The following is a 26,999-nucleotide window of genomic DNA, read 5'->3' as shown; positions in this document are numbered from 1 at the left end:
ACCCAGCTGACCTAATAGACAATATTGTACAATCTAAATATAATTTTAAAGCTCTATCATTCTGTACGCCCAAAACTAGGGATTTACTAATAATGAGACATTTTCTTCAATTTATAATGTACAATTCCATAACCCATAGTTTTTTTTACATTTGGTTGGAACTTTTCCTTGCCTACATTAATAATATATATGGCCATATTTGAGAATATTAATGCAAGTTCTACACTTGTTTTCCCCACTACTGAGTTTTCCTGTAATAATATTATGTTGAGAATAATCTTTATAGCAGCCTGTTCACATGGGAATGCCAGAATCGTCTTAAGGGTAACTAAAAGGACCCAATCTAGCCAAGAATCTAAATCTTGACCTGCGTTAAAGCATTTAATCTGAATTTCTCAATCTGACACTAGCATAGGCTTTTATAGGCACTAAGAAGAGGATCAATCCTTACAAATTCCATGGAGAATTTAAAGATGGACCTTGTCCATTAATATTCTGCAAACCAGAACTCATCTGCCTGAAATGAGCAATTTCAGAACTTGGGTAGGAGATAGGAGATATGTTTCTACAAGGAGTGTAACCAGCTCTGTGTATTGAGCTTATCTCATATGGGTATGAAGGATTAGCATGTGAGTGTTGCAATTGGATCCAATCTTCTTGGCTATGGCCATTGTTACTAGTACAGAAACCAATACTTGTATAGATTTTCAAATCTCCATATTGATCATGGTTTGAGACTCCATTTGTGCTTTGAGGTAAACTATCCCATTGAGGTAGCAAACCAAATAATTCTCTTTCACTGTTGCTCCTTGTATGACCATGATCTATAGTGGATGGCTTTTGGAGGAAATTAGGAGGAGACCAACTAGCAGGAATTGGATTATTGATGCCATTCACATGATTAGGATGTTGCTCTAATTGAGGCATGGCTGTTGCAGGAAGGGGCCTCCACGGTATAGCATGTAGAGGACCATTCCAATTTGGAACAGCTGCTGGAGAAAGGCCAGGGAAAAAAAGGTCTTGTTGACCCGAAGCTTGCAAGGACTGTTTCTGCTCTGTATGTTTGAATATATGGGATTGGTTCTCTTGATGATGATTCTGCCAGAAAATTTGTTGCTCTTGAACATTGTCACCAAAACCATCTTGCTTGCCAGATTGATTTGAGTCTCTCCGTTGTAAAGGATGGTTAAGTTCTTTTGATTTAATGTCAGTGAAAAACTGCAAGTCTTGTGCTGAGTAGAATACATGTTGGAAGCCTTGCTGAGTTGGTCCTCTTGCAGAGACACAAGGTAGAGAAAAATTATTTCCATCCCAGTTGATCTCGTGATTAAGGCCAGATTGTCTCCCTCTAGCTTGAATCCCATTAGATGAAGAAAGAATCAGGGAATGGGTTTTGTCTGCCTGCATATTTGGAACACTGACTCTGTTTGTTAAATCACCCAACAAAGATGAATGCATAGTATTTTGGGAATGTTGTTCTTCAAAAAATTCACTGCTCAAATTTAAATGACATTTTTTGTCCAAATACTCTGCCTGCTGTAAAGATAGAGCAGAAGGATGATCCTTTCCTAAAGAAAGAATCTGCATCTCTACATAGCCTTGTCTCTTATTAAATGGCTGCATCTCTAACTCTCCTATAGGATTTTTCGAACTCATTGGTTGCTTGAAATGAAGCAAGTGACCCTCAGCACCAGCCTTCTTATCCGTATTCACAAGGAAAGAACAATTTTGATTGTCTGCTGGTTGGTCTCTCTGGGAAGGAAAATGATCCTGCTGAGATACAACATTCTGCAGTGGACCTGTTTTTTCTAGACTAAAGCATGGTCTTTTGTCTGGTCCTTCTTCACTAATGCTTCTCCTCATAGAATCATCAACAGAATTCTCTTCTGCAAGCTTTGATGGTGCCCAAAAGATTGGCCTTTTCCTTGGTAGGAGATTAGAACATTCTTTTCTAGCTGATCCTAAATCATAATGCGAAGAAAATCCTGGACAATCAACATTGGTGGTAGACAATGTTTCTTTAACTGAAGACAGCACATCATCTCTGCAAACTGGTTGTTCATCAGCAAGGCCTGAACATTGCTTTAGCCTTGCGTCAGAGAAAACATTTTTAACTGGCTTTGGATTCTCTGTTTCCGACAAGCAATTTCGATGCTGTTCATACTTAGTAGCTTGTGGTGTCATTTTTGGGGTAGGACTCCACATACCTGACACCTGAACTGGAGGAATTTCGGTACTTGTTAAGGTTTTCACATCAGAAGATTCTTCTGAATCAGATGGTTTGTGAGCCCCATATTGAGTACTTGAATCAGAACTAAGCTTTGTAAATTCAGAATTTGATTTTTCCTGTTCTTCAACTTCAGCAATAGCATGAACTGGCAGATTTTTTAATTGTGAAAGATCAATTTCCTTCCTGATCTGTGCCCCTTCCTTTGTATAGCACAGTGTCTCTGAATCTATTAGATTCTCTTTACATCTTGCCTGACAAAATGTTCCACACACAGAAATTATGTACCAATTTCAAGAAGCCAATTGCTAGATTGCTATATAAAAAGTAGTAATGAATTAGACCTAGTGTCAAGTTATCAACATTCACAAGGGATGTAAGTGTAAAAAATATGCTTTATCAACTTTAAGAATAAAAGATTACATACGAGTTACGACAATAAACATGTTTTATCAACTTCAAGAAAAAGAAAATTAGATACAACAGTAAACATGTTTTATCAATTTCGAAAACAAAAAATTAGTTCCATTGGCAAATGTGTTTTATCAAATTCAAGAACAAAAATGGAAACCCAAGAAATGCCTCTATCAGAACAGCTTCATAACATTAGTCGTGAAGTTTTATAAAGTTTAGCAATATACTCCTCGATAGTAAGCAACATGATTTCAAAAGGTAAGTACATTTTCAACTAAAGAGTCTCGTAACATGATATGCGATCCTTTTTCTTCTGTCTAATGTCCACATTAACACAGAGACTGGAAAGCAGTTCAATATAGTTAAAAATTTGTAATTCATGTCATAGATAATTGCATGTCCACCTTTCAAGCTAAATATTCCCCAACAATCTCAATTTCAAAGCACAATGGATAACTGAGGCTTGTATAAAAGAACAATACAGAAATCGTGAGAATAACTTAACTTCCAAAATAATGCCTTTCCATGCATACCTTGTCCGACACAAACTTCCGATGCTCCAAAATCTCTTTCTGTAAATGATTTCTCTGTAGATGTCTCTGTAAGTGGCTTTCCACAAATTTGGCATATGCTTCTGGAAGGTCCATCTGTACTAAAAATATCCTACAGAGCAGTGATAAAAATCAAAAGTGTCTCTTATGATATATGTTGTATTAAGAGAAGCACCAAATGTCCAAGGTGCTTACCAATGCTCTACCAAAACATTCTTGCGTGACTCTTCAAAAGTGGCATGCAACTGCAAAAAAAAATTTCCAATGTCATCAAGAGTTGCACCCAAAGATTACAATTTAACTGCATCAGTTTGTTTCACAATAGTAATTCTTTCATGCTACTTCTGGATAAATTAACATAAGTTAGAATAACTAAAACTTTAAGTCTGACTAAAATAAATTTACCAGGAACTGCCATGTCTGTGTCTAAATTAGCATTTAAAACATTGTAAGAAGTTTGATGCCAACAGTTTAATTTTGAAGTCCAATGAATAAGAAATATATGGGGAGGGCCAAGGCCACTACAAGTCTACAATTTAATTGTAGTTGACTGGTCAACCATTAATCCCCTAATGTTACCATACAGACTTACAGTACAGGGGAATACGTCCCCAGCCCTCCCCCCCACCATCTCATTTCCTTCCTTTTCACAAAGACCGATCTTGGAAACATTCTGGAAACACAGCAATTTTCTGGGCACAGCAATGACATCTCCCAACCGTCCCATAGGCAGCCAGGCATTCCCACTTAAAAAAACACACGAAAAAAATTAAAATAAATGCATTAGACTCTCAATAAGGGCTTCCCAGTTAATTTTTAACATATGCTTTCTTGCTACCATCTACCATTATTAAGGCTTTAACTTTTAATTGATCCTAGTAATGTGTATGGTGATAAAACACAAGATGAACTCTGAATTCAACAAACATAACATGGTCTATTCCTCAAGAAAAATTGTTGTATTGCATCTTGACGGAATGGCAATGTAATGTCCCCACTTTGAAATATAATTTAATAATAATAATTAATAATAATAAAATTAAAATACAAAGAATAAAAAAATAAAAATTAAATTAAAATATAATTAAATATTAATACATTTATTTAGTATTGATTAATCATCCATTTATTTCTATCAGATATATAGAATCAGTTAAGCAATATAATATTAATTGGAATAATTAAGCAATATAATGTTAATTAAATCAATAATTAAATAATAATATTGAATTTATTTAATATGTGTTGTTAAATATATATAATAAAGAAGAATGTGTTAATAACTAATAGATTAAATAAGCTGATTAACACCCAAATGAACTGATTATGAATGCCAAATTTCTTATTGGGTAAAGAGATGCCGTTTAATATTGGGAGGACGTGACTCAAGACTAAGTCGCGTCTCCCCCAATGAGCATGCCTTTTCCTTTACAATAAAGGTAAGCATGCGTGGGTAAAAGACGGTTTATGGGAATCGATAATAGGAAGGGAAGAGGAAAGTATTGCCAGCAAGAGCACATTGGAATTTTCTTCTACTCTACCAAGGACAGGTAAGGAGTTACGTTCTTGGCCCAGCCAAGAACCAATCACTTACTTCAATCAGGATGTTAATTATTGCTTTAGGAAATAGTATTAAAATATTAAATATGAAATATTTGTATATGTATTTATTAAATATGACAGTTCTGATATATACTACTGTCTGTATATGACTGGGACAGCATGACTGAAATATATTACCGTTTATATATGACTGGGACAGCACAACTGATATATATTGCTATTTGTATATGACTGAGACAGCATGACTGTTATATGTACCGTAAATTTCAATTAAAATTATTGCTGTATATCAATTAGTAATTAGAATACTGTTGCTTGTAACTGGATGAATATAGGTGATAATTCATTTAGGTTACTGCCGCACATCAATTAATAGTTAGAGTAATGTTTTCAACTCCATCTTGGAGAGAGCACTGGAGATGGTAATCAGTGGCAACGAGGGGCTATCATGTGGTCAGAGACCCATGAAGTCAAGATGCCAGTTACTATCTCCCTGCCAGTCTTTTCAAGACAGAGAGGTTATTTGTGTGTCTGAAAGTATTAAGGTTTAGAAGGAAAGCATAGGGAGACTACCCATCTAGCAAGGGGGTTAGAAGCAACCAGCCCTTGGATTTGGTAGACAAGCAGTCCCTTGCTCTCCTCTTTAACCTAGGATACTTTCTTGCTATCTGCATGTTAGTGCTGATGGTTTAGGCTAATCACTAATATGTATATGTTTGTAGGTATTTTGTGCATCCTTGTGATTGCAGAGTTATCATCAATCGAGCCATCTATTGCAGATTTTAAGGCCCTGTACTGGTAGGAGACATTACAGGCAACCACCATGGAAAAAAAATAACACTTTTATACACCTATATTGTTGCTTCCATCAAAATTTGTGACTCTTAGATGGATGATACTATGAGGAAGCAAACATTTTCTAATTGAGGAAGAGAAGAAACTAAAAGTTTCAAAATGACATTGTCTAGGGTCCATTTCAAGAATTTCCCCAGCTTCAAATTCTATCAGCTGGACCATGTTCCAATTGAATCAGAAGAGACAATCAAGCTACAATAAACTGGGAAGCCTTTATTAAGAATCCAAAGCTTTTTACTCAGAAAATTTATAAGGTTTGGAGGACTCTTGGAGCATGCTAGGGGTGCTGCCCCCAGATCCCCTCACCCCTTCACCCTCCCTGGTGGGTGGGTGTGGGTGTGTGAGTGTGTGTGTGTGTGTGCATCTCAAAGGTATGACAACTGTGATGATAAAATAATATCACTTTTATACACCTATATTGTTGCTTCCATTAAAATTTGTGACTCTTAGATGGATCCTAATTGAGAAAGAGAAGAAACTAAAAATTTTAAAATGTTGTCTAAGATCCATTTCAAGGATTTCCCCAACTTCAAATCCTATCAGCTAGACCTTACTTGTGAACATGCTCCAATTGAATCAGACGAGACGATCGAGCTACAATTAACTGGGAAGCCCTTATTAAGAATCCAATGCTTTTTACTAGAAAATTTATAAGGTTTGGAGGACTCTTGGAGCCTGCTAGAGTGTGTGTGTGTGTGTGTGTGTGCATGCGCATGTGTGAAAGAGTGAGTGTGAGTGTGTGTGTGTGTGTCAGAGTGTGACTGTGACTGTGTCCATGTGAATGTAAGTGCATGTGTGCGTGAGTGTGCGTGTGCATGCGTGAGAGAGAGAAAGAGAGAGAGAGAGAGAGAGAGAGACTGTGACTCTGTGTGTGCGTGAGTGTGACTATGTGTGTGTGAGTGAGTGTGACTGTGTGAGAGTGTGAGTGTGAGTGTGAGTGTGAGCATAGTTTGAGGTCTCTGCGAGTACTCTCTAAAACTCTCCAAACTCTCGAGTCCTATCTATGGCCGAGTCCACTCACCACTAACTCCTGCAGCGAGTCCGGAAGAGTTATGGGGAGAACTCATCTGAGTTTCACCCCAAGACTCTCCAAGTCCCAGATTTTGACTCCCGAGTTCTGGGCACAGACTCTTGGGTCTGCTTGGGGGCAGCTAGGGAGGTAAAAAAACATAAAAAGGTGACTTTTTCTTCACATTTTTTTGTCCAATCTTGTCCAAAACAGATCTGAACAGCAAAATAGGAAAGGAAGGAGAGGAGAAGAGCATTTGAGATCCAAAAAGACAATGTTGAAGAAACAATTCATCATCATTTTGATACTGTAGCACCTTTTAGTTTGAGGCTTGACAAATTGAGTTACATTAGTAGGGGAAAGAGGAAGATGCAGATTGTATTTGGTTTTTTTTCTCATTTTGACATATCATTATATGTAAACATTTGTAAACTTATGAAGCTGTTATACATTTGAAAGTTTGAATCTATGAATATAAATTATAAAATTTCAAATATTGAGTGTTTGAAGATCATATGACATGTAATGTTTGAAGTTGTAATGTCCCCTAATTAGTTATAGTTCAAATTATCTTAAAATTTCCCAAATCTGAAATAAGTGATTAGAGAACAGATATGAAGTAATACTTATAAACTGAAACATATGCTAATGGATTATATTGAACAATATCAATATTTTGATGTATTAATTAACATTATATTTGTTAGATAAAGTCCAGTTTATTATATTCCTTAGGTGATATCAGATTTAAATAAAATCAGATTGTAAGTTAGTTACCAATCAATTTCCTTAGTACACTAGGTAGGCTAGTTGGATAGGATGTCCAAGAAAACCTCCCTCCTAGGCCCAAGGGCAGATACCATATCCCTCTTGGCTCCACGTGGCAGGTGTTAGGCATCCATCATGGAGTGGCGTACCCAGCGAGGTGTTCTATCGTCGTTCCCCCTCATCACAACCACCCTCTCTCTTAAGCCCAAGAGCAGATGCTTCACCCCTCTTGGCTCCAGGTGGCAGGTGTTAGGCATCCACTATGGAGTGACGTACTTAAGAGAGACCCCCTCCTTTTCAATGAATCATTTGTGATTCTCCAGTGAAGTTATATTTATTCAGTTTACCTCATTATGCTAATCAATTATATCTGACATAGTTATCATGTTACAATATATTACATTAGTGCCTTGTATTGGATTACCATTAATATTTTCTGAGCATTACCTTGTATCAGAATTATCTATTGACAGTGTTCAATTAATTAATTTATTACTTCTCATATTATTATATGAATTGAAAGCATTTCAATAAATTATACAACCTGAATTTGACTGTATTATGTGTGCCCTGCATTGTTTAAGTATTTCTATGTTATGTTTCAGTGCATGTGAGCAGGAGTGTGTGTATGTGTGTGCAGGTGTGTGTGTGTGGGGGGGGGTGTGTGCAGGTGTGTGTGTGTGTGGATGGATGTGTGAGAGAGAGCATGAGTGTGACTGTGTGTGTGGGTGAGTGTGTGTGTGAGTGTGAGTGCGTGAGAATGTGAGTGTGTGTGTGTGAGTGTGAGTGTGAGTATGTGTGAGTGTGAGCCAGTGTGCACGTGTGAGTGAGAGAGAGAGAGAGTGTGTGTGAGTGAGTGTGAGTGTGTGCGTGAGAGTGTGAGTATGAGTGTGTGAGTGTGTGTGTGCAACGACAATCTCAACATCAAGCCAAACCAGATATGGTATGGCCTTTTACCTACTCTTGCCAAACTTTGTACATTCCTTTGTCATAATGTGTCAATAGGCTTGGGTTGAGGGTTTGCAGACTTAGCTATATACATTTAGGTGAATCCAAAATGAACCCTCCTTCAAGGTCATGATTTTAAATCCACCCTTCACTTAAAGTTCTGCTAGAAAAACATCTAACTCAAGCCTCCACAATTCAACATGCAAATATATGTGTACTTTCAATTCTTTCAATTCTTTCAAACTCTAGACATTCATACCAAGCACTTGTACACAACCTACAATGATTCCATAATTCAACCCCTAATTTTCCTCCTAGAGCTAACCCTTCCCATTCCCCCCTCACCTCTTCAACCTATGCTACCCATTTCAGAACAAAGTAAAATTATTTCCAAATCAACCTTTATCTCTAGATATCAATTGTATTGGCACTGGCTTACTACACCGGAAATAACCTTTAATGGTTAGGAACATTAACTTAATCATAAGATATCTCTAATTTATTGAAGAAATTCAACCATAGGGAAGCTAGGATAAGGTGGTTTGATAGGGTGCCAAAGAGATCCTCTACCCAAGGCCCAAGTGTGGATATACCATCCCTCTTGGCCTCATGTGGCCCTTTGCCATCCATATGAGGTGGTGTACCTAGTGAGGTGTCCTATAACTGTTTCTCCTTCATCATGCCATCCTATTCCATTCCCTATGATTGGACTCCTTAGTCTATTGATCAACCATGGTAGAGGGTTGAGATGTATTCACGATAGGGTGTCCCAAGAATCCTTCCCTTCTAAGCCCAAGGGCAGAGCACTCCTTGCACTCCCTTGGCCTCATGGGACCACCGGTCACCACCATGAGGTGGCGTGCTTAGAAGAGGACATCATCGTTGTTTCCCCTCCTTGCATTCCCTTACTATCCCTACCATGATTGATTTCAGCAATTAAACAAGCATATGAAGATTTACACATTATTATCTATATCATACAATAATATCATAACCTTGGACTGCATACACACTATTCACATTAAGGTTTATTATGTGGCCTACCACAAGAATTATCATTTCATATAAAATCACAGTTGCAATACTAAATCCCTGTATGCCTGAATCTGATTATCTTGTATCAGATCTGCCCCTGTTCGTTGATGCCTTATGTTCTATCCTTCCATGATTCCCATCGATAGTCATGCCCTTTCAATATTTCTACCCCTTTGGAAGATTCACAACTCTTCCTCTTAATCTCGGGCTAAAACTTAATTATTATCTCTTACTTAATTGGGTCGCTGTCCTTTGAGATTAATTATAATCACTACTTATGCTGATTGCTGCCTTTGTAAATTCACTGCCCTTCTGAATATGGCATCTAAATATTACAAGAGGCTGCTATTTTTAAAATGATTTCCTTTCTTCAAATTTCCATGCCTCCCCCTTCCTTATCTTATCTTCTTTTTATATCCCATCACACCTCTTCTTGAATGGAGGCAATCTCTCACAAGAAGACGGCCTTGTTTTGTTTACCAAGTCAACCTTGTTTACAACTTGAAATGATTGACACCAAATTTGATGGCACATTTGCAATGTTAGGTGCACACTTATTATAGGCTTAGGGCATTTTGAAAGGCAGAAGTTGTATGTCTATTAGTGAGCATGCCTATAGTAATGAGGCCAATCAGCAGTTCTGAAAATGAATCTGACATTTTTAGGTGCAGTTTCCAAATTCAAAGACAAGTCAATCCCTAGATAGCAGAATCAGCAGGAGAAAAGTGAGCTATATTTAGTAAACATTGATGCCTAATTTGAGAATAAGTTTGTGTTTGAATAAAGCTTCTACACTTCATTGTTTCCCAACAGCAGCAGACTAGTGATTGTCAACAGCAGTTTTCAGCACAGCACGCTCATCATTTTTGCAGAAAGTGCAGAACACAAAATGCAGATTGTGTTTGGAATTTTAGCAGACATTAGCAGCAGTAAATTCATTCTAAAAAGACAGCTTATCAGCTGTTTGCAGGTATTCAGGATTCATATCTCTCATTGAAACTCAGCACTAATTTCATCTACAACGGGTCATATGAGCAGCAAAGTCTCTACATCATTGAATTCCTAAGTCACTATACCTGATTTTAGTGATTTTTCAGCTGTTTTACAGTGGCTTTGCATTTGGAGCAGCAAAATTGCGAAGGAGTAGGTTGGCTATTGTTCATATCAGTAGGAGTAGACTATTAAATGGGACAAAGGGTAGATCTTCAGCAAGGAATATTTGGGGTTCCTGAGCACTTAGAAGCTAACGATAAAGCAATAGTGGTCACAAAAAAAAATGAGCCGTAAGTCTGGCTTCCACTATGTTTCATTTAATTTTTTGTTATTTGCAAGACTTTTTGTGTTTTTCTATTTAATATTTAATCTGCATTTCATCCACCAAAGAATTCCAACAGTGGTTATAACATTTCAACATATGACATTGATCCTTGACGAAACCTTAGAGCACATTTAAGATGAAGATAGATCATTAGCAGTAGCATAAACATTAGCCATGAATCAGGTTCTGTCTTTTGTGTTGTTTGCAAACCTTCTGTTTTAATCTATTTAGTATTTAGTATTAAAAGAATTTATTACTAATTATACGTTTGAGATTGGAATTATCCTAGGGGCACACAATAGGACATGCTGATCACAGGAAGACCACATGGGCTGGTGAGGAAGGGATAGTTGGAATGCTGTTCCCTAAGCCTGTTTGGTCAGCTATGGTATTTGAGAATTGAGACTGATGATAATATTTCCAGTTGAGGAAGGAATAGTTGGAATGCTGTTCCCTAAGCCTGTTTGGTCAGCTATGGTATTTGAGAATTGAGACTGATGATAATATTTCCAGTTTCCACATATGATGTTAATCCTTGAGTCAACTTTGGAACACATGGAAGTTAAATAGAAAATATGCATGGTACAAATATGAGCCATGAACAAGCTTCATTTCTTATTTATTATTTGTAATACTGTATTATTTTTTAAATTAGTGCTTATTGTATACAACTCATTACTATTTTAAAGTTTGGGATTGGGATTACCTTTTGTGATTTATAATTTTCTCTGGCAGAGATGACATTAGTCTTTAAACTAGTCACTTCAAGTTCTCATGAATATCAATTTTAAAAATGTGTTATGATTGCTCAGTTTTGTGTTATGATTCTTACAGATTTATTTATTTTTATATATCTGAATATCCTCAATATCCCTTGAAATTTTTTACGTATCCACTGGGCAACTCTCCACATCTTAGAAACTTCATATAACATTGATTAGAAACTTCCAGAAAAATATATATAGGAATCAAAAACTAGTCATGCTAAAAGAAAAAAATCTAACCTTGAACTGAGGCACAATTAGTTCGTGAATTGATTGCAAACTCAGATCACAAAGAACACTGATTCGAATAATTACCATTTTTTCTGAGGTCACCTTTTCTTGCTTTTTGGAACTGCTGATCACTGTGTTGCCTTCCTCCGACATTACATGCATTTTTGCAACATCATGCTTCTGTGATCCTTGCCTTCAGATGAAATCCAACAATCAACATCAGAAAGTTCTAATGCTTGAATCCCCTCATGGATCCACAATTATTGAAGTTGTACATGATGGTTTGTTAATTATGATGCAGTACACTTTTAAGATGCAACTTGCATACAGTTAACTTGATGGAAAAAACATGATTCCATGTGAATAGAAAAGCGGGAGTCCAGCTTTGTGACGTTAAATATTAAAATGGCTAAATCTTATTAAAAAGCATAGCTGAGGTTCTGCATTTTAATAATTTTAAAATAGAGTGATTCCTATGCAATTTTCATATCATGATTATTCTCCTTCTTTATGGCTCTCAATCCAATGCTGCATAAAATGCCAATAAAATAGCTAAAAATATACCTGTAACTAAGCCAAGAAGACAAATAACAACTTTCAACAAGAAAATAGGATGAAATCAAATCACAGAAAAACATAATAACTGCCACGGAAGCAGCTAACAACTATAAGTCATGCAATTTTTAAAAAAATATCATGCATTAAAACAAATGAAGGAATCAAAGAAAAAAAAGTATTCACATTTCTAAGTTAACAAAGTTATAATTGTCTGATATGATACATAGCAAAGTTATAGTATCCCATAAACCATTAAGTGCTTAGGAAACAATAATGTTTAACATAGTCGAAAGATGTAGCCATTTTTAAAAACAAACACTATGCATTTCATATATTTTAAGGAGACTATTATTGCAAAGAGTTATTCTTCAATGTCAGCAATTAATCCTGTATTGTCGTTGTTGTTGTGTAGCTAGGTCGGATCCCTTCTAGGGCCGACCTAGTGCACAAAATTCCTAGTGGCCTATTGGCCTTGGCATTTGGATATCTCACTTGTATGAGTCTAATTTGGGGCAAGCCCTATTTGGGCGAACCACTTGTGTGTAACTTGTGATTAGGTAAATGTAACATGCAACTAAGGGAGACTCATATGTAAATAGTAATATATATATAGGTCTACCCCTATCCTTGGTGCCAAAAGTATATGGCCGACTCGAGGTCTATTAGGAGGTACTGATTCATACATATGCAAGGTTGTGATTGCATCAATAGATATATATTCAACAACATGAAGGACATGTACTGTGCTCGGGGGTGACGATAAGAGCTTATTGTCTATGGTTGGGAATGCAACAGATCTGCTGTCTGCCTATGGTTAACGAGCACTACCATAAAATCAACATGGTATCAAAGCGTGTTCCTTCTTTAGAGCCTAACCGCTAGAAGGTAGATCCTATGCTTTTAAGGGAGTTCAACCAAAGTAATTTGCAGACTGAGAAATCTAAGTTCATGACTGTTGATTGTCTATTCTCATTCGATCCTTTGCTGGAGATGTGATTTCTACAGCAGTTGTTTTAGCTGGATATTTAGATTTTTGTGGGTGATGTGGCATTTGGACCGTTGAAGGCTTCGCATTTGGTGGAGATCATCGATTGCCGTGGATTTTCGACTACATTTCAGATCTGTGAAATCTGAAGGGAGTCGTAGGGAAGCATGGATGGTTTAGCATACGCCCTTGTAAAATAATAGTGGTTGGGGTTACCCTTATTGTCTGTAATTATTTTCTTAGCTGCGCTGGGCTTTCATGGTGTTGCCTTCGCAGTCTAACAGCAAAGCCGACAAGAGACTAATGCAATTGAGGCGAATCTTTGGTTGGATGAGTTGCGATGTTAAGGAAATATTATATCCTTGAACGACATATATCCATATTGAATGCATTAGAGATTCGTGCTACTTTTCTAGCCTGCGGGACCTGACTGGAGAAGCTTCCAAGGAATATTGGCTGCTGCTGGAGAAGCCTGCGGGACATGAGGAATATGGTAGTCCTGTTTTGGATGATATCAGCAATTGCTTGCATTTCTTTGTAGAGGAAGAATCAGCATTCAGAGGGAGTCTGACATATCGTCGGAAGTAACCTTGGACGAAGAGGTCAAAAGATTGATTTCAGCTTTAGAGGGAGCTTGGCGCTTCAGCTATAGAGGAAGCCTGACATTTCAGCTTCAGAGTGAGCCTGACATTTCAGCTTCAGAGAGAACCACGCCATCATTAAAATTTGGTTAATGCATTTTTCTCTGTGATGGAGAAATTTGAGGTGAAAGCCCTTGTTAATGAGTTCTTCACTGTGAGGGAGAAGTTCGAGGTGCAATCCCTTGTTAATGAGTTCTTCTCTGTGAGGGAGAAGTTTGAGGTGCAATCCCTTGTTAACGAGTTCTTCTCTGTGAGGAAGAAGTTCGAGGTGTAATCCCTTGTTAATGCACCCTTCTCTGGGATAAGTATGAGGTTAGAGCCCTCATTCTACCCTCTACGAGTAGGCATGGTGGTAATGCACCCTTCTCTGGGAGAAGGTTGAGGTGAAAGCCCTCTTCCACCCTCTATGAGTAGGTATGGTGGGTATCATGGAAGAAATTCTATGATTTGCTTGTTCACCCTCTAGGAGAGCTATGGGGAATGTATTATTCATGGGAGTAGCCATGGTGGTAGTCACTTTGTGACTTGGTTATTCAAAAGGAATCCTCCCTAGCTAAGAGGGAGTGTTGTTGTGTAGCTAGGTCGGATCCCTTCTAGGGCCGACCTAGTGCACAAAATGCCTAGTGACCTGTCAGCCTTGGCATTTGGATATCTCAGTTGTATGAATCTAATTTGGGGCAAGCCCTATTTGGGCGAACCACTTGTGTGTAACTTTGTGATTAAGTTAAATGTAACTTGCAACTAAGGGAGACTCATATGTAACTTGTAATATATATAGGTTTGACCCTATCCTTGGTGCCAAAAGTATATGGCCAACTTGAGGTCTATTAGGAGGTATTGATTCATATATATGCAAGGTTGTGATTGCATCAATAGATATATATTCAACAACATGAAGGACATGTAGTGTGCTCGGGGGTGACGATAAGAGCTTATCATCTATGGTTGGGAAGGCAACAAATCTAACGTTTGCCTGTGGTTAACGAGAACTACCATAAAATCAACAGTTCTCATTCTCAAATCCAATCTAGCCTATCATACCTTGGTTAGCTCTATGATCTTTCTCTTAGGCTTGGAAAATCAAATGCATTCATATTAGTCTATTGAGCAGAAGATGGAGGCAGAATCGAAGGCCTTGATTCTCAACTTTGATAATGACTTAATGTCTATAATCTATATTATATAAATTATATAAGTGTGTATTATATTAATGCATGTATATTTTAAATACATTCATGATTGTAATAATTCATTTCATCCTAAACTATAATATATATTTCAATGTTACACAATTTAGAATGATTCCGACATATATATTTTTATTTTATAATTGATATTTGATATAATTAATTTAAATTTAATATAATTCATACATATATAGAAAAAACTTCCAATGCTGTCGTAGCACTAAGATTCTATATTAGAAATAATATATAATATTTGCAAAATACTATGAATTTATTGCTTCCTCGGGATATGCATATTACCAGATTTTGTGATTCTCTATGATGTTATGTCCAAATTTCTGCATTTTATATATCTGAAGACAGCCTGTATATTCTTAAACTAAGTGCAGTCACTTATTTTCAATCTGGGCAAAGGCAAACGAGGAATATTAAAACATTCCAAAAACTCTTAACTGCAAGGAAAGAAGTTAATAGCTAATTCATGGTAATGAAAAACCACAAAAATATTGGTGTAGGAGCACCTGAGCATATCCACAATCAGCACCAACCAAAAACATGTTTTCAGTTTGTTTCTTCAGTTTTAGTTTGTCGTGGCATCTCTCTTTCAACTTTGAGGAAGTTTGACCATGACAGTGAAGGGTGAAAGGTAAAGTAACTAAAGTTTAAAATGTAGATTTGGTCATGAGTCTTTTGTCAAAGTTGCAGCTGCTTGGTAGATGTGTATGTAAAATGTGGAAACATAGAATTGTTCGACATAACTGCACAAAATGGATATGCCTTGTAAAGTTTTTAAGAAAAAGCATTTGTCAGGTGTAAACTAGTTTCCACGACCTTGCCAGTAGCTTCACGTCCTGTAAAATGAGAGTTATGAAACAAGGTTCAGATATCCATGAATCTGTCTTTTGCTAGTGAGTGCTGTAATAGACATATTGTAAGAAGTAGCCATTGGAAGGAATAATGAAACGCCTCTGAACTTTGGAAAGGCTCGATCTCTTGATCCTTACATTGATAAGTATACAATGCTCTTGCGGATAAGAGAAAACCCTTCTAAATTGAAAGTCTTCAGGTGGAATCAAGGGCTTCGTAGGAGTAAGAGAAGGCCGAGAGTATGGAAAAGCAAGCTTGTGTGAGGAAAGTAGCAGAATAAGGGCGGCTCAATTAGAGAGAAGAATTGGCATATAGAGGAGAAAGGGAGCTCATGAATCTAAGAGAATTGACCCCAATGACGAGTGTGGAACAACAGAGGATAGAGGGGAAACATTGAACTGCAGTTAATAATTGTGCAGAGTTGAGGATAAAACAAAGGAAACGTTATGTTATGCAGAGAGTAAGAAAGAGAGAACACTGGAAAGCCTTAATTGTAAATAAAGTGTTTGCAGACTGAGTTTGATGTAAATAAAATTGTATCTCATTGTTGCAATCAATAAACAGAGAGTGTTTTATTTGTGTTTTTGAGTTTTCAAAGTGGAGAGAAGAGGGTAGATCTTGTCTTGCATCAAATATCCAAGTTGCTCTTGTAGTAGTATCAATGTATCCTGTATATATTTATTTAGAATTAGAACGCTCGTGTGAAGCTGGGATGCATCATTCGCTATTTAGAAAGAAATAAATAAAATGTCTAATCTTGCAGCTTCATAACTTACAAAAACTTGAGTGAATAGCTTATTCTTGAGCATTGGATTTCCTATGAACATCTGCAGATTGTTTTGGGTAATGTATAGATTCGTTTGTAAAAATATTAATGAACAATAGTCTGAGGCTCTCAACAAAGCTAAGAAGTATCTTACCAGATTTCACCAGAATTTTAGGCTATATACTCTAGTTGCTAATTTGGGTATACATATATAATATAGAATATTATAATACCTCATATTCAAATTACAATTGATATTTAATATTCACATTCTTTTTCACCAGAAGAATCAAGATAAACATCAACATTTGGTTCAATTTCATTTGAACCACAATCAATTACATTGACATTCCCACTAGCTGTGTCAAGTGCAGAAGCTGGGTCAATACAAGGAAAGTGATTCCACAAAACATAAACAAACAGCTGCTACATATGCATAATGTAAATCACAACTGAAATCAATCTCATTAATGCTGATATAAAGTTTACTAACACTGTGTTCACAGGTACAGCTCACAAATGCAACTGAAATGATATTTAATTGCTTGCTTGCTGGCATAATATGATATAAAATGCTGTTAAAAAGTTATGATACAGATGGGACTGGATGGATAAAGGAAATGGCATGCCCAAAATGGAGGAGAGTGAAACTAAGCTTATAATGTATCAAACTACGCTTGGGTACAGCACCAAGTACTACCTAGGTGCCCTGGTTCAGCAGGTCCTTCACAGAAGGACCCACAATGAACCCAGGTGCCTGGCAGTACCCTGGGCTTAGACAGAGCCATACCAGAACTGTACTTGTACTCGTGTCGTACATGTACCAGTACCAGAGCTTTACTGGCAATACCCGGTAACAGAGTATACACTTATGTTGTTGCTAACGTTCTTTTGTTTCATCTGGATCATTGGTAAGGGAGCTTTTAGAATGCCTAATACCCAGTAATTGTTGTGGTGAAAATGAGGGATATGTGGTTGATTAATCTTCTAATTTTTTTGATAAAAACGACGTTGCTTGGAATGAGCATGTAATTCCAACAACAGAGTATGTTACAAGACAAGAAATTGCATCCTGTTGCAATATGCTAAATTTCCAAATCCGTGCAATGCCAATTTGACCATTTGAGCACTTCCTGACTGAATCCCTTAGCACTTTTGTTTGCCATATAATGTACCTGGTTCAAAAAACATGTAAAGTCTCTTCTTTTTACCTTCAATAATCTGGTCCCAAATTTTCAATTTTCCAAATGAGATAATGTCAATATCAATCCTCCTGATTTATCATACTTGGGGCAAAAATTTAACTTGATTCTGCTTTCTTCTTTATTCTTAATGGACTAGATGGTGTCATTTCTCTTATTGCAGGACAGCTAACTTGCCGAAAATGTAATTCAATAAGCTTTAAATCTTCCTCCTCCTGGGGATGTTGTGTCTCAGTGTTCTTATTGATTTGGACTTCATACCAATATATAACTCAAATATCTTCCATCTACATCCTGGTGGTAGGAACAACTTCTTGTAATTTGACTTGACTCACACTTGCTTATTTGGTTTATCTTGCCACAAGACAACTTGATCTTACTCTTCACATTCTTATTTAATATTGTTTCTATTAATTTTTTTTCCACACTTCAAATTCATACTAGTTTTCAGACTCCTTAAGCTGTGATATTGTGTTGACATATTAACTGACTAGAATTTGACTCACGCATCCCTGTTATGCCTTTTTATGTGTTGCTTCCAAGCCAAACAATAGGAAACCTTTCTTATCAATTCCTTGCTCTCGTGCATGCACTTTCATGTCTATATATGTTTTTGAAATCATTTCCAGGAAAAATGTCCATTTGCATGCACTTTCATCTCTATCTGTTTTGAAGCCATTTAAAGGATGATATCAATTGTTTCTCATGCTATGCTCTTTTCTAGAGAATTTTTTTCCCCATGTGCTACTAAACTAGATAGCACATCTAATAGAATTTGACAATACATATTGCTTTCAGAGTATCATCACTGCTAACCTTAATGTTGTTTGTTTCCTATAGAAAATTAAATTAAGGCACATGCCATGGAAACAATCCTCCATCAACACCAAGGCCCTATTACTCCTAACTCCCTCCACCTAATTCTTTTATAACACCTATCTCAATAAAACAACAAATTTGGACTTCATATGTTTTCAAACACTCATACTTTCCTCTTGGTGATCCTCAAACGCCAAGATCCTTCCCTTTTGCTAAAATTTTGTTTCGCACTCCCCAAAGTCCCACCCTAAGCATTACTAGATGCATAGCAGCCAGTTATTCTAGCCAACTTTAAGAACCACTTGCAACTTGTCACTTCACCTGCTCAATAGGCCTTGGTACATGCTTCCTCCTCATTCAAGTTCTCTCTTTTGGAAAGGAGTTTGCTCCCATAGGTTTTTCTCCTTTTCTCCATATGTAAGAGACCCATCTAGCATCTCATATTGCATAATAATTTCACTCCCTAAGTTGCACTTAAGAGGGCCTGTTGGTGTGAATGTGGTAATATTCCACTCAAATACACTTAAGTTTACTTAGGTGGCCAACATATCACATTATTCAATATTAGTTACATAGTATTTAATAATGTCCATAACTTCATAGTGCATTTAATTTTTGTTGTAGGTAGTTGGCGAGCTGGTAGTTCATAACTCATCACACCTTCGCTATATATTCGAGATTTTTTATCATTGTAATTACTTCATCATCTCATTACATTTTCTCACATTGGTGAAATAGCATCATTGCAATTGCTTCTCTTTGCATTGTTAAGTGTTTTTTGGTCTGCAGGTTGTTTTCCTAGGTGCTCCAAAAAGATGGCCATACAGATGAATTTTACTTGGGTAATATAAACCATGCAACAGTTACTTGTGACTTTATAAAAGATAAAAAAACCTTCAAGTAGGAACTCCTTCCGCAAAAGTTAAGATCATGGCAAAAAAGTGATTATTGCTACAATAAATGACCTAAAATAAATATATCATCTACAGAAGCATCCACATATTCTGTGTTGCTCCAGCACTAATACATGCTTTTATGGTGTACTTCCAATAAACATCATAACTATATATAATTGCAGACACATAGAACAAGGACCCAACAAATACAGATTATCTGAGAAAAACTACCATTTTCTATCGGGCAACTCCATTTCAGGATTCCTGCAATTCTGCCAGGCTTCCCTCCACATCTGCAAAGTCTCAAGCATGCTGACACAGAAAATCATAACTTTGCTGTTATGCTAACATTTTGTAAGCCTTGCTTAACATTTAGACATTTAAACAAGAACACCAAGTAAAATAAGAAAAAATGCATATAGAAAAGCACAAACAACTTACTTGTTATGATATTTTCGAACTTCAGAATAGTACACTTTCTTGTTAGCTCTTAACTCAGCCTCACTTAAACGAATTGCATCTGGATGCATACCACCACTGCAAAGCAACGACGACCTGCAAGCAAAAAGCATAGCTTAAAATATCAAAGTCAGTCAACACCAGTTCTAAGTTGAATATAATTTGTAATACAATCTGCAGTCACTGATGCAATATGCAGAGAGAAACTTCACAAAATTCTTCGTATCTGGGCTCTATAAGTAAAGAACATGACTGACAAATGGACACATTTGTTGTAATCTTCCAGGATGATGAATTATCAAAATACTAAGCAATCACAAGGGATGATCAACACCTCCAAAAGTGATTTCAAATCCCCGAATACCTATGTTTCCTTATTACATGGTTCATTTTCCTTATACTAAGCTTCCACACTATTTTTAGTCCAGCACTCCTCTCCAAAGAATTAAAAAAAAAAATTGCATACTGCGTGTTTGTTTTATAATCAAAACTAGTCAACAGATAACTTCAGCAAAAGAAGCAAAGGAGACTGGAATCTTAGAGAAAAAGAAAGGTAACAAAAGTACATGATTAAACATACATTACGAGAGCAGGATTACCATTTTAAGATTGTCTTCTGATCCCTAAAACAGCATTCCAGTCTCATCACATTGCATAATTGTTTCATAAGAATATTTAAATCAATGCAAGTCTACCCTTTTACATCACAGTGTGTAATTGCCTTTGATGTAAAGGGGGACACATTTTTTAAAACAGATATTTCAGCGAATTTATAAAGTTATGAACGATATATAACAATCACATGATTTGCTGAATTTGGAAGAAAAGACCAATGGGAAAATTGAATTTATCAAAGCAAATACTGTTCCTAATAACAACACTACTAATGTCAGATGAGTGATAAATCCTTCAAACAAATCAAACATAGACTAATGATATAGCTAAGATAAGTGAGATGAATGAATTTAAATTCAAGATATAACTAAAATGGATCAGTTGGACTAACAAAGTACTATTGGTTATAAAGTAAGTATTAGGGCAAACGATTTTAATTTATTAAAAGTAACTAAAAGTATAATAGGCATAATCATATATTTAGATTTACATACCAACCAATGAACGGATTTCCAAAATGAAAATTGTGACCAAGAAGTAAGGATTGTACAACTATTTCTGCATCAAATCCTTTGGGAAGGAACTCAGAAAGAAGCTTCCGTTCTGAATCTGAAAAGCATGATTGCCAAACCTGTCCATCTTTTAATTGCTTAGATCCAATCAAAGTACATAATGCATATTTCCAGTGTCAAAACATGAGAATAAAATAAAAATGCTATTTTAAGGAAACAAAATCATAGCTAACCTCATACGTAAAAACATCCTTCAGATCCTTCAGTTCGTACAATTCCTCTGGAATAGTAAACACATCAGCCAAATCCATGCAAGAATGATGTGGAGATGGTCCATAAAAAGGTAAAAGGTGCCTCCATGTGATTCCCACTTGTCCCTTTCGAGCCACTGCCTTCATTTGTGTATCATCCCATTCTAGAGCAATATGAGGTCTCATTGTTTGAAACCATTTAGAGAGCACTATATTGATTTTTCTCTTTTCTGAAGAAAACTCTTCGTCACCATTATTTGAAATAGCACAAATATTAGTCAATGGCCTCTTTTGCTGACCAGCTACCATTTCCTCTCTTGTATATCCCACTAAGCAAACACCAATGGAATTTTTCGTGAGTCCCTACTCAGCAATAAATTTGCAGTTTGAGTCTTCAATCCATCTGATTATCATCCAGGGGAAGCTGAACATGAGCTATCAGGAAATATAATGTAAGGGGCGTACATACAACAGTTATAAAAAAGAAAGAAAGAAAGACCTTATAATATATATTAATGTCCACAAATAACCAAAGCAGGTCAAGAACTTGAAAGAACAGAAATATAGACTAGCAAGATGGTTAAACAAACTTCCAAGATGTTTTGCTTATATTCTATTGACTTACATCTATCAGCTTCCTGAACATTAATTGAAAACTAAGAAGACTAAAAAAAATTCCTGAAATTTGTGCTCAATGTAAATTCTAGAGATGCACATGCAATTAATAAAATCTTTTAAAATCGATTAAAAAAATATAACTGCATCCGTAACTACCAACAGTTAAAACTTAAAATTCAGACCACGGTAAGCAGTTTCTGCACTCAGAAAAATAATCCTGACTGCAAATTCAAACTACAATGTAAACAACAATCCTGAGTACAATAACCTGCAAATACACACTGCTGAAAATAAAAAATATAAACACTTAAAAGCTATCAATTATTAAACTGAAACTGAATTACACTCGAACACTATTCTTCCACATTCTATATTTTTTGCTTCTACTAAGTTATGCACCCAAGATCTTTTTTATAGACCAAAATAATCTTCTCGGCTTTACAAAAATTAAAGCAGAGAAAGCTAAATAAAACAGACGAAGAAGGGCTTTACTATAGGAAGAAAACAACTTATCTTCGTGAATTTAGAATCCTCAAAATATACAAAAAGCTAGAAAGAATTTTTTTTTTAAAAGTCAAGTGTTCAGCTAAAAGTAGATTTGAAAAAACACAAAAACTTAAAGCTGCTTTTAACACCCAACCGTAAGAGAACAGCAGCCAAGCAATAAACTTGAAAAGCCAACCCTCCCTCTTTGCAAACAAGGTGTTCTCCATTGAACCTAATCTCTCTCTCAGAATTTCAAACTTCCCTTTTGCTAAGGCTTTGTCAAAATGTCTGCAAACTGCCCATCTAAGGGTACATACTGAAGAACAATTGCTCCCTTCTAACTTGTCTCCAAGAAAATGATACTGAATGTATATAGGCCTGGAGCAATCATCAAACAAGTATATGAGCACATGTGCTCTTCAAGTATCTGAGCACATGTTTTGCAACAATCAAGTGAGATTGGGGGATAGAAACACCCTGAATGCTCTTGCTGGTTAGTAAATGAAAACCCCTAAACCAGTATCGGGCAAATCCAAATAAGGAATGTATTTGAGCTTCACTCAGTTGTTCAGGTAACTCCAATGGCACCTCTTTGTCTAAGTTTTAGGTGACTCTCTCAGCACCTAGAGATTGTAATTCTGAGGTGTGGTTCCTGTAGCGCAATTTTCTGCAAATTCACTATATTTTTTTGATAATTATATTGCTGCTATTGTTCCTGAGAATTCTGGTAAAACTGAATTAAATCTAAGTGTAATTTCCACCGTGATAAGAGTAATAAGTTATTGCAAATTGATGTGTTGATTGTTCATTTTGCAAGGGTTTATAATCCATTTTGCATATTCTATTAAGTATATCATCTCTTATGGTAGATCTGATTTGAAATAAGGTCCAGTCATTGGTGTCCTGTGTAATTAAATCAATTAAAAAACATACAGTATTCCCCACGGATATACTACAAACCAGCCAGCAAAAGAGGATGTTACTCACTATGATGGTGGCAATCTTCAGCATGATATAGTGGGAAAATATAAGGGCAAAAATCCAAGTGAAATAGTGAAAGCAATCAATGGTAGAAAGGTCATTACTAGCCACAGAGTTTATATCCTTTGATCTGCAGCAAAATACAATTGAGCCTGACAATGGGAACAACAATGCTGGTTGACGCATAATCCAGTTGATGGAGAGGGGAACCTTCCTTCAACACCATTCCAGAACTTTCATCTCAAAAGAAAATCTAGTATGCATGATGGCAGTCCTGCCAATTCAATTTCCGCCTGCCGTGCTGAGGATGTAAATTCCCATCTATAGCTTGGGCTAAACTCCTGGTATGAAAGAGAACAAGATGAAACCACCCAGCTAAAGAATGGAAAGAAAAGGAAAACACTTTTTTCCAGATCAGAGTGAGCTACTCAACATCATGAACAAGTACCAATGTCATAACTGTTGGGCGTTGGGTTCCTTTTGCAGAGAAATGCAATCTCAACTTGGGAAGTTCATGTGTTACAAGCTTGGAGCACTATCTTCACTACTCTCAATTTTCATTTATGTCATAATGAATGGGGATTGCTACATTCTGCAGAAGACTCCAATTTCATATGGAAGAGGTTTTGGACATAAGTAAAGTTAAGAAAATTGTTGAACCTATTCTGGACAACTCGAGATACTTAAAAATAACATGCAGAATATCACTAAATGATAATAATGGTTTGTCAAAACTCACGGGATATGTTTAATGGAAGATGCAAACCCAGCAAGGTAATTAAAAGCCTGAGAAAGAGCCAGAAGAGCATAAAAAGCATGAGGTTCAAGTTAAGGAACAGTTTTCTCCCTCTATGGTGAGTCATTTGTGGTACTTTGTTATATGATCTTTTGATCTGATAAATAGTTTAAGGGATATACCTTCTTTTGGTGGTCGGATTGCCCATCTCCCTGCCAAATTACTTGTTATCCTGTAAGCACTTTTATGTATATGCTATTATGAACTTTTATGCCTAATATAATACTTCTATTTAGCAAGAAAAGAAGAAACACCTTAAATGAACGCCAGCTTAACAATAATGTAAGTGCATCAAATGAGAATAGTTTTTCTTAGCAATGTTCCTCAACTTTGTTGAAATAATATAATTTTAAACAAAGGCCTTCCAGTATAAGAAGCAAAAAATGGATTGCCTCCATCGTTCCCGCATGAGCAGCATACTAGCTATATTATATTCAATTTTCAGTATCATATTAAATTTTCCCCACAACATGGGTTTTAATTAGTTCAATTTTTTTGAAAATGTAGAAATATAGACTTTTTGAGGTCGAATCATACAAGAACGAAATAAAGTATCAATCATAGTAGTTAAGATATTCGACTCAAGACTGAGGCCAAACTGACTCAGACACGGCTAAAAAGATTAACCAGAACTTAGCAAAAAGACTTGGTTATTCCGAATCAGGTCTTTAATCTGCAAATGTCAGTGGATTTCATGCTTGTGCATGAAACTTAGAAAAAAGATTCGGTTATTAATATGAGGTCTTTAACCTGCAAATGAGAGTAGAAAGCTGATTCATTTTGACTTCTCTTGAGTCAAACATCACTAATACTGGAGGATCTTATTGGTGATTAGGAAAGGAAAAATATTTACAATATTTGGGTCAAGTATATTTTAGAACGTTTTTAAAACGCAAGGCCAGAGCATCTAGGAGAGTTTCCAATCCAAATTAATATAAGAAGAACCAACCTTTAATGTGAAGCAACATAACCCAAAATTTAGCCTCTCTCGGCGGGTTGAGTTAGCTATAGCATCTATGTTCTAATAGACGCGACAGTCGGATCTGTAGATGCAATCAGAATCATATCATTTCATATAGACATATATATACAGGAAACTGACAAACATAAATACTTCACATCCACTTGAAAATGTGAGCTATGTATAATGCATCAATGGTTTTTAAGTTTCTTCACTTCTACTGTTTCAAATTACAAAGTACAACCGCCCTCACTCAAAATAACAATTTGCTACAATTTCCCTAAGTGTGCCACCCACGAACGAGAAAACAATTCCTACAAACCAGGGTTTAAAAACTTATAAAATGAAAAAATCGAAGAGAAAAACAACTCACATAGTGTCATCGGAGTTCATTAAACATTGCCAGTGGAGATTAGATTTAACTTTAAGAAAAAAAATCCATAATGATCCGAATTTACAGCTTTTAAGCTTCACCCCTGCATGAGCTCCACTAAAGGCAGAAGGATAACTTTCCAACCTCCACTAAAAGTGATAGACAAACCCTTAACCAGGGTTTAAGAGCGCGTTTATAGAGATTTTTTTTTTTTTTTCTTGTATTGTCTACCATGGATATTTTGCAGAAGGAAGAGAAGGGAAACTGTTCCTCTCGTTTCGTGCGTTTTTCGCCTCATTAGCGCACGTGAGGGTCTGCACTAATGGCAGGAGATGAGGGAAAAAAATTATCTTCGGATTGGTATTTGGGATTTTAATGGCGAAGTACCCAAATCTTGAAAAATATAGATAAAGTTGTATAACGCAAAGTTGGGGCATTAGATCTTTTTTTTAGATTAGTTTTTTCCGCACGTATGGTGAGATTTTGTTTTAAATTCAAAAACAAACAAAAAAATTATTATTTTTAGAATGTTGGAAGTTAATGTTTGTTTGTGGTGGGGACAGATCTTATCTTAAATATTTATTTCAAATGAGCATAACTGCTATAAATATTTAATTTCTTTGTAGACAATATAATATTTTAAATAGAAGATGATTATACTTAAGACTTGAATTTAGGTTAAATTAAAAAATTAAAATAATGTGTATGGATTCTTTTAGGGGATAAACATGAGGTCTTTTAATGGCAGTCTATTCAATCAAGTCAAAATGGTTGATATTGAAATATAAATTTCAATCAAGTTGAAGTTAAGTATGGTTGAGTCATTGTCAAAATGAAAAACTAGATCACTTTATTCTCATACACCAAGCATAGCAAATAAAATAATAAAAATTAAAGAACGGACCCAACAAATAAACCAATTAGGATCTATTGCAACTATGAATTGGGATTTTACAATAAATTGTCTAGTGATTATAATATTGGGGGAAAAATTAAGTCCACAAAATGCATCGAATAAAAACAACTAAAACATTAATAATTGTCTTCAAGTCAACACTGAATCAAAATAACATAACTTTAGTACTACTAATATAAATACCATCATACCAAGTAGTGTTTGATAGATTATGAAAGTCACATATCTTCAAATCACTTAGAGATATTATTAGTATACAAAGTTAAACTTCTTTTAATTGATCAACATTCAATATACTAGAGATATATTACCCAACCTAATTATTGTAAATATTGCATTTAAGTATTTAGAATAAGGTTGTGACTAGATAATCACAAAATAGTTTGTAGATTAAGAACACACACGAGGCTTAGAAGTTGTAGCTACG

At 35.9% G+C, this 26,999-nt stretch overlaps 1 protein-coding gene across 5 annotated transcripts; it reads right to left on the bottom strand.

Moving 5' to 3' along the window:
• Positions 1-82: 82 nt before the first annotated feature.
• On the bottom strand, positions 83-26,081 carry LOC131070742 (uncharacterized). Of its 5 annotated transcripts, XM_058006375.2 has the most exons (10): positions 25,657-26,081; positions 25,272-25,365; positions 21,424-21,844; positions 21,173-21,309; positions 20,046-20,159; positions 19,836-19,916; positions 11,768-11,876; positions 3,388-3,437; positions 3,175-3,304; positions 83-2,481 (listed from the first exon to the last, which is right to left on the bottom strand). In XM_058006375.2, the coding sequence occupies exons 3-10, from the start codon at positions 21,748-21,750 to the stop codon at positions 448-450; spliced, it is 2,982 nt and encodes a 993-aa protein (XP_057862358.2). In that variant the 5' UTR covers positions 21,751-21,844; positions 25,272-25,365; positions 25,657-26,081; the 3' UTR covers positions 83-447. The 5 variants fall into 5 exon arrangements, with proteins under 5 accessions (XP_057862358.2, XP_057862366.2, XP_057862375.2 ...); XM_058006383.2 differs by lacking the exon at positions 25,272-25,365 and having other exon boundaries at positions 21,424-21,876; XM_058006392.2 differs by lacking the exon at positions 25,272-25,365 and having other exon boundaries at positions 21,424-21,865.
• Between the last annotated feature and the right edge of the window lie 918 nt (positions 26,082-26,999).

Source organism: Cryptomeria japonica, chromosome 9, assembly GCF_030272615.1.
Source record: "Cryptomeria japonica chromosome 9, Sugi_1.0, whole genome shotgun sequence".
In the NCBI taxonomy this organism is placed as follows: domain Eukaryota; kingdom Viridiplantae; phylum Streptophyta; class Pinopsida; order Cupressales; family Cupressaceae; genus Cryptomeria; species Cryptomeria japonica.
Note: the sequence above shows the minus strand (reverse complement) of the source record. Positions and strands in the feature narration are given on the sequence as shown.

What these genes read in the sequence shown, in the direction of transcription:
- LOC131070742 (XM_058006375.2), bottom strand. Translation starts at nt 21,750, where the DNA reads ATGGTAGCTGGTCAGCAAAAGAGGCCATTGACTAATATTTGTGCTATT. An exon ending in AGGATGTTTTTACGTATGAG is followed by an intron (nt 21,310 to 21,423) that starts GTTAGCTATGAT and finishes AAAGATGGACAG; the next exon opens with GTTTGGCAATCATGCTTTTC. An exon ending in AATGTTTTGGTAGAGCATTG is followed by an intron (nt 3,305 to 3,387) that starts GTAAGCACCTTG and finishes ACTGCTCTGTAG; the next exon opens with GATATTTTTAGTACAGATGG.